The 8,945-nt window shown below is 29.2% G+C and overlaps 1 protein-coding gene across 1 annotated transcript; it reads left to right on the plus strand.

The window, feature by feature from the left end:
- The first annotated feature begins 2,464 nt into the window (after positions 1-2,464).
- LOC110654677 (methylcrotonoyl-CoA carboxylase beta chain, mitochondrial) lies at positions 2,465-8,710 on the plus strand. The gene is made up of 10 exons (XM_021810746.2): positions 2,465-2,869; positions 2,957-3,076; positions 4,054-4,488; positions 4,797-4,887; positions 5,138-5,379; positions 5,471-5,635; positions 7,137-7,211; positions 7,391-7,522; positions 8,267-8,323; positions 8,412-8,710. The coding sequence occupies exons 1-10, from the start codon at positions 2,657-2,659 to the stop codon at positions 8,613-8,615; spliced, it is 1,734 nt and encodes a 577-aa protein (XP_021666438.1). The 5' UTR covers positions 2,465-2,656; the 3' UTR covers positions 8,616-8,710.
- The last annotated feature ends 235 nt before the right edge of the window (positions 8,711-8,945 follow it).

Here is an 8,945-nt window from a genome sequence, read left to right on the forward strand (position 1 = left end):
TTCTAGTTTAGAATTAACCTTTGCATAACTTACTGAAGTTTAAACAGTTAATATTGCTGTGTCGTTTAGTAGTTACATTTTTAACTCATCGTGGGAACGATACTCTACTCATCACTTTATTACTTGTTAGTGATCCATGCACTTGCGATGGTTGTAAAACTAAGCAAACAATAACATGCTTGAAATTAATTATAAAATTAATGTTAATAATAGAATGATTAGAATTTATAATACTATTTTTTAAAATTTTAAAATGGTACATTACTAAAAGTTTAAAAATGTTAATATGTCTATATGTATAAAAAAAAATATAATAATTTTTATTTTTTAATCTTATCATAACTTGACAAATAGTGAATACCTATAAAAAGAATTATGAATCATACTTTGAATATAGAATTATTATTTTAATTTAAAAATTTATATTTAAATATAAATATAAAATGATATTTTGATTTAAAAAGAGTACAATTTTCATATGAATACAAGTATTATATAATTTAATAGATTTTCTATTTATTTGGATTTAACAATTTTTTTTATTAAAATTTGATATTTACTTCTACAAAATAATTATAAAAAATTTAAAAATACGGTTATATATTAGTTTGATAAAGAGTTTTAGTGTGAACCAAATAATTATCTAAATTTTTTTACTATAATCATTACAATTAAAAATAATAATATACTAATGTCAATATTTTTTATTTTTTATTTTTTATATAAAAGGAGAATTTTAGTCATTAATTTATTATTTATATATAATTTATTAGTTAATATATTTATCAATCTTATTTTTTTTAAATTGTTCTTCATATAGTAAGAAAATATGAAATTATGTAAATTATATGTCAAATAAAAATTAATAATATTAATACTTATTAATATAGGGGTACACAGTTAATTTTATTAAACAAAATTAAAAAAATAAAATCAAAATTAACTAAAACTAAAAAAGAACAACATTATATGAAATTATACCAAATTAAATTTATTTTCCTATTGTATATATAAACTCTTAAATAATATTGGAAAGAGTTTAAATTTTCATGCTAATTATATATGTTTTATAAAAATTATAAAATGCTAAAAACTAATTTATCTTTATAAACTCAATACTTTATATTAAAAATATTTAATACAAAAATATATGAACCAATAAAATAATAAATATTTAAATTTATATATTTATAAAATCCTTACAATTATATAATTGTGTTCTAGTGATAACATTTTCATAATAAATTTCACTTGTTTAATTTCTTATTTCCATTGATATATTATATTTTTTTATTAAATTAATCTAAAAATAATACACATATAATATACATATAATGAAAAGTAAAAAATATTATATTATAATAATAATAATGATAATAATTAATATATAATAATAATATTATATATAAAAAATTAATAAAAATTATATATAAAAATATGAAATTACAAATATATATAACAAGTAAAGAAAATATGTAATATACGTTTAATAAAAAAACTAGTTATATCATAAATGTGACAACAAAATAATAATAATAATAATAATAATAATAATAATAATAATAATAATAATAATAGAAAATGCATTTATTTTTAAATTAATTATGATGAAGAATAGAATATTATAAATTATAATTTTTTAACTTTTTATCACATACTTTTTAGTTATTTATAAATTAATTTCTTATATTATTGTCTACTACATTCATGTCTATTAATATTTATATTTTATTAAAAATTAATAAAATTTTCAACTTCATTTAATTGTATAATTAACATATATCTATTCACAAAAATGTAATATACAATATAATAATTCTTAAATTGATAAATATTTTTATTATTGAATTAATTAAAAATATTATTCAAATGAGTATTTTAAATTAAATAACTACATTTAATATTTATTTATTGGCCTCCCTAATTTAAATAAAGTATAATTTAATCAGAATAAATTTATAATTTTTAATAACTTTTATTGTAAAATTTTAATCAATTGGATAAATCTCACTCACTTTTTGAATTTTAATCTAAACTATCACAATTAAAAAATTTAAATTAAAACATAAATTTGCACAATAGTTTAGATTTTAATGCACTTGTATTTTATTTATATAAGCAACAGGTGCTTAAAAACTCTCTCTCTCTCTACATATATATATATATTAAATAATTTATAAAATAATAATTAATTAAATTAATTATTTATTAATACTTAAAATAAAATTATATTAACAAAATTTTATAAAACAATTATAAAATTATAAAATATAAAAAAATATATATTAAATTATATTATTATAATAAAATAATAAATAAATCATCTAACACGGATAAAACAATTAATTTAAAGGAAAAAAGCATTTTATTTTTTTAAAAAATGAAAGTTGTTGTTGTTGTTCTTTTTTCGCGACCAAACGCATATAGCCTTTTTTTTTTTTTTTTTTTTTCTTCGGTGAGCGTTCCATGATAAGCAGAAGTGTGGGAATGGATATGGATTCCACACAAGCGATCAATCAAGCAAAGACGATAGAGAATTTGGGAGATTAATAGCTTTGTCCCTGTCAAACCATCTATTACTTTTATTGTGAGAAGAAAAACAAGAAGAAGATAGAAAAAAAAAAAAGAAATTAATAAAAGAACTTGCATATCAAACATGTTGAGGAAATTGGCGAGGAAAGCAATTTCAGCCTCCATACAATTGAATTCATATCCATGGAAAGCAAACCCAATTCATTTTCTCCAGCAGAGAAGACACTTCTGCATGGCAGTCCTTCCCAATGGCATCGACAGAAACTCCGAGGCCTTTACGCGTAACTCCAATGCCATGGATGGCCTGATATCTGATCTCCAATCCCACATAAATAAGGTATTTAATATTTGTATTAAACAATTATATGTGTGTGCATATGTGTTTATCTGGGCGAAACTTGAAATGGGTTGTTTTTTATTTAAGGTTTTGGCTGGAGGAGGAGATTTAGCTGTGAAAAGGAACAGAAGTAGGAACAAGCTTTTGCCCAGAGAAAGAATTGATAGGCTAATTGACCCTGGATCTTCGTTCCTGGAGCTCTCACAGGTTTTAGGATTTCTTTTCTTTTCTTTTAGCCTCTTTTTGGACGCTGAGAATGGAAACATAGAAAGAAAGGCTTAAGAATTTTGGTTTATTTATATGCAGCTTTTGAGATTTGGAAGAAGGTATACAGTTTTTTAACTTGGGTTTGATGCATCGATATTTTCAGTTTGAGGAAGCTATAAGACTGTAAATAACACTTATGTTGTTATTTAGACTGTGATTGTGGGCTAAGTGCTTCTTGGAATCGTTTAGCTTATGGGCTCTTGAGGGCCACTGATATCTCAACCTGAAAAAGCTAGAAAAATGCCTTGCTGGCACCAATCTTTGCTAGGACTAAGGTTCTCTTTTTGCTGTACTGATATATGGTTATTTACTTGGCTTTCTGTAACAAATTACGGACAAAAAACATATTAGTTTTTCTTCTTGGCATTTGTTTATTTTTGAGTTAATATATATATATATATATTAGAATTTTGTGATAATGGTCAATTTACCAAATGTTGTGAATCAAGAAGGTGGATGCAGAATTTCAGCTGTACCTTCTGTAACTACAGACTACGTAATTGCATCTTTTCAAAGGTATTATGCAATGAATAAGGATGAACTAGTGACTATAGTCTTGTTTTTCTAGCAGCAGAGGCTATTATTATTTATGGTTTTCATTTTGAGTGCTCTCTGATCAGTGGATCTTGTCTCTTGTTTTTGCAAGACCTCAGCACTGTGCTTGTTAAATATTGTAACTCTTCAGTATTCTAGGTATTAGATCAAACAAACATAACCATATTGTTCAACCACTAGCAACACAAGTGCACATGCATACTTGATTTTGCACCTGTAGCCTTCTGGTGAAGTTTATGTGGCTGTAACTAGTATGAATAATGATGCAGACGTTTCCTTTTTTAGTGAGAAGATCTACTTGTACATCCTTCAACATATTTTGATGATGCCTCTGCTTCTGATTGTATATTTAATGTATTAAGCTTGCAGGCCATGAATTATATGAAGATGCCTTACCATCAGCAGGAATAATAACTGGAATTGGTCCAGTTCATGGTCGCCTTTGTATGTTTGTTGCAAATGACCCTACAGTTAAGGGGGGAACTTATTATCCAATCACAGTGAAGAAACATCTCAGGGCACAAGAAATTGCTCTCCATTGCAAATTACCATGTATATATCTTGTCGACAGTGGAGGCGCTTTTCTTCCAAAGCAGGCTGAGGTCTTTCCTGACAGGGACAATTTCGGTAGAATTTTCTACAATCAAGCCATAATGTCTGCTGAAGGCATTCCTCAAATTGCACTGGTATTGGGTTCCTGCACTGCTGGTGGTGCGTATATTCCTGCAATGGCTGATGAAAGTGTAATGGTCAAAGGAAATGCAACCATATTTCTAGCTGGACCACCACTTGTGAAGGTCAGTTCCAAACTGCTAGTGTTTCAAATTACTTGATGCTGTAGTTACTAATATGTTCTATTTATATTTTGTATTGGCTATGAAGGATAACATGGCATATGTGGATATATTTTTTTTGCATGCCTGTAAATAACTACAAAATGAGAAAAAAAAATGGAACAAAGAGTACGAATACTCCCTCCCAAATATAAGCGATTGAAGAGGGAGTAGAGAAGCTTCTTGATCTATGTTTTATGTGTATGGGAATTAACAAACAGATTCAAATTCTTAAAAATTTGAAATTAGATCTAAAGGAGAAGTTGTGGTAGGCTGCTACAGGAGAGGAAGTCTCTGCTGAGGATTTGGGGGGTGCTGCTCTTCATTGCAAGACGTCTGGAGTTTCAGACTATTTTGCTCAAGGTATGCATGGTCCTGTGGTTACTATACTTCCTCTTATGTGCTACTTGTGATTTTTTTTCTAGTGTTCCATGCTAAGATAAACTTTAGTTTATGCTAGTATGATATATTAGTTATAGAATGTTATCTGATGAGTTAAGTTAAAGATGAGAAAATGTAATATTATGGTTCTTTCAGTTTCTCTCTCCAAGGAAGATGATGAAAATCTATTCTTTTTGCTTAATTTACTACATACTTGAATATCTTCTTGTAGATGAATTGCATGGACTTGCTATTGGAAGGAGCATCATCAAGAACTTGCACATGGCTGGAAAACTACGGATGATGAATGGATTGCATAATCTTAATCTTGATTATAAAGAACCATTATATGATGTAAAGGAGCTTCGTTCTATTGCGCCAGCTGACCTTAAGCAGGCCTTTGATATCCGCTCTGTTATTGCTCGAATTGTTGATGGTAGTGAATTTGATGAGTTCAAGAAACTGTATGGAACTGTGAGGACAATTTAATCACTTGAATTACTAATCTTATGAATTGTCCTTGTGAAATCTGTTAAATGATGTGATTCTGTTGCATGTTGAACAGACTCTTGTAACAGGGTTTGCTAGAATTTATGGGCAACCTGTTGGCATTCTTGCAAACAATGGGATATTGTTTAATGAATCTGCTCTAAAGGGGGCCCATTTTATTGAACTATGTACTCAACGTAACATTCCTTTGGTTTTCCTTCAGAACATTACTGGATTCATGGTACGTTATTCGGTCTTGCTTTCAAGATATTTCTGATTTTGTTGTATATAATCTTATGAGAATGAACATACTGAACTAATTAATAAAGTAGAACTATTATGTTTGTTGCTTTTAAAAATTCGAACACATACTTTAGCATGGGTGATTTTAAAAAAAGAATTGACTGAGCCACATAATTTCAAAAAATTATACAATGAAATGGATGTATGTACAACGGTTTCATTATAACCATTGATTGTTATGAGTCTCATGTAGGTCCCACCATGATAATGGTTATGATGAAACTGTTGTATGTATATTGATTTCACCAAATAAAAATTCCATAATATGAGGTTACTGAAGGCACATGGAATTCAATATGAAAGGAAAGTACTGAAGGAAGGAAATGAGAGTGAATGGATTAAAAAAAAAAAAAAGATTGAAACTTAAGATCTTAAACTGTACATGTTTCTCATATCGCTTCATTTTTTTTTCTAATTAAAATGAACAAAATGGGAAGCCCAAGCATTTAACTCAAATCCAGTAAAAAAATATCTGCTTTGCTTGTTCTACACTGATATCCTATTGCATGGATATGCCTAAAGTAGTCAAATGAGGTTTTCACAGTTTTGACATTTTTCCCTTTTACAAAAACACGAGTGACCTTTAATATAATCCAGGCCAGAAAGTTTATATGAATTCTCTTCTAGAATGAAAAATGGCATGTAGGATGAAAGACAAATTATTGCTAGCTTTGTTTTATGAATTTATGCAAATATATACAAAACTGTATGTCGTTTCATTGTCTTGTATATTATAATGTTTAAGATATTACATGATGCTTTTATTTTAATTTAATCTTTGTGTTATGTGTTTAGAGCTTTATCCAATGATTTTTTTTCACATATCCACAATTCAAGGATAATTATAGATAATTGACGAGTTTATCCATCACTATCCTAACATGGGATGATACCATTGGTATAATCTATGAATGACATGGTAGAGTCTACCTAAGAATTTCTCTTAAAAGTAGTAGTTATGTGATATTTTATTTGTTTTTACTCCTTTATATTGGTTAAATTGTGGGGCAGTTTCTTCTCTTGTGTTGTTTTGATTGTGGAGTAGTTTCCTTTGTGGGTGATAGTTACCAAATTAGTTTTTGTGTTCAAACAATCTATTATTAATTTATGGTTATGAATGGAAAGAAGCAAGTATTTTCACAAGGTTGAGTCCTTGAAACTCAGAGATCTTAGAGTTCTTCAATGCTCTCTAATTCCCTAAAATCCAAAATAGGTAACAAAGGAGAACTAAGAAAAATAATTCCCAGCAAGCTGATCCTCTCTTTGATTTTCTGTTAGATTGCCCTGTAACCAGATTAGTTTCTTGGGACCGTAACAATGTTGCTTTTGGTTCAACCATGATTTTGCTTCTGTTTCACTGGGAAAAACACAACCTTTTAAGATATTAAACTGGTTTAAATTGACTAGCATGGAACAATGACTCCATTTTCATTTGGCAGGTTGGTTCAAGGTCTGAGGCAAATGGTATAGCAAAATCTGGTGCAAAAATGGTGATGGCTGTTTCTTGTGCAAAGGTTGGTTTATTCCTCTTTTTTCGTTTCATACCATTTTATCTTCACTCCTGTGTAAATTCCATGATGTTTCAGTAAGAAAATCACTAAACTAGTGAGGACACAGATCTTTTTTATGATTATTACATGCTGTGATTCACTGAGAAAAATGATTTTATCGTTTCTGATTAATGGTTGTACAGGTCCCCAAGGTAACTATCATTGTTGGTGGAAGCTTTGGTGCTGGAAATTATGCAATGTGTGGTCGTGCATATAGTCCTGATTTCTTGTTTCTTTGGCCAAATGCTAGAATATCTGTGATGGGTGGTGCTCAGGTAGTTTCTGAACTTCTTTTTACATAAACAAGTTAACAGTTTTTTATGTCAGCTTTAAATGAACAATTACATCTAGAAATGAAACATTTGATTTATTATGAGGATCTCACGTGCATTATTTGTCTGACTAATTTTGGCTGTGCCTTTTTTTTTACCTTCTAGTTTTTTTATGTGCTGGCCTGGATGGAAACATCCCAAGTTCGAGTTTGGGGGATGTCAAGTGTGACCCAGAGGCTGATATTCCACTATCGGCCTCTTGGGGTTTCCAGGCTACTTCAAGGGGCAAAGGGTTGATTAGTTCGGCCAGCTGAGATACACCTCCCAACTTTGGCCGTGCTTTCTAGGCCCTTTAATTTGGCTGTCCTCTCTTGAATTTCTACACTTTGGATCAGATGCCTATGTCAACATGGATACAGATTCAGTGTATCAGACATCAGTACATTTTAGGGGATGCACCTAACTGACAAGTCCAACAATTGACAATAACATTTGTTTATCATGAACACAGCAACTGGTTCATTAGTAAAGCAAAAGTTTGAAAATTATTCCAACTTTATTTGGCTTGCTGTATTTTTCCTTAATTCCTTCACATGTTTTTTATTCTTCTCTCAGCAATTGTTAAACTTTTCCTTTGCATTTCTGAATTTGCATGATAATTTCTAAATAGATTCTAATTTCTTGGGTCTAGAATCTATCACTTTCTCTTTGAGTTCTGATTTGCTTATTTTGCTTGGCAATTTTCAGGCTGCTGGTGTACTGTCTCAAATAGAAAAGGCAAACAAGAAAAAGCAAGGAATTCAGGTGACTTCACTTTCTTAAACATTTTCAAGTCCTTGTACAAATATTGGTGATACTTAATTGTTTAAGGGTACGTCTTTGTGCATTACAGTGGACAAAGGAAGAAGAGGATAGATTCAAGACAAAGGTTGTGGATGCGTACGAGAGAGAAGGAAATTCTTATTACTCCACAGCAAGGCTCTGGGATGATGGAATCATTGATCCTGCTGACACAAGGAAAATCATAGGTCTTTGCATCTCTGCTTCCATGAACCGTCCTTTAGAAGACACCAAATTTGGTGTCTTTAGAATGTAAAATAAAATGCAACTTCAGGACTAAATTGCATAACAAAAACGTAATTTATTTTAGTTGAATAAGAGCATCAGTAGCCAAATACTTTCTTCTCATTACTGCAAATGTGTTGTTGAATTGTTGGGTTGCTATTATAAACATCCTGCGAAAATCCAGCGAGTTGTCTGGCAAGGTTTACAGTGCCAAAGTAATGCTTTCTTTAATCTCAATCTCAGGCTTAAAAAAAAAAAAAAAAGAAGTTTTCTAGGAGCTTATTAAGAAAGGGGTGGAGTTTGTTCAAAATAAGATTATTTTATTTTATTTTATTTTAAAAATCAATATTTTATATTTTAT

The sequence above is a fragment of the Hevea brasiliensis genome, unplaced genomic scaffold (genome assembly GCF_030052815.1).
Source record: "Hevea brasiliensis isolate MT/VB/25A 57/8 unplaced genomic scaffold, ASM3005281v1 Scaf468, whole genome shotgun sequence".
NCBI lineage: Eukaryota > Viridiplantae > Streptophyta > Magnoliopsida > Malpighiales > Euphorbiaceae > Hevea > Hevea brasiliensis.

Bases quoted from the DNA above. Each gene is read 5' to 3' on its own strand.
- LOC110654677 (XM_021810746.2), top strand. From the start codon at position 2,657: ATGTTGAGGAAATTGGCGAGGAAAGCAATTTCAGCCTCCATACAATTG. The intron at 7,523-8,266 runs GTAGTTTCTGAA...GGCAATTTTCAG, and splicing joins CTGTGATGGGTGGTGCTCAG to GCTGCTGGTGTACTGTCTCA. The intron at 8,324-8,411 runs GTGACTTCACTT...TGTGCATTACAG, and splicing joins AGAAAAAGCAAGGAATTCAG to TGGACAAAGGAAGAAGAGGA.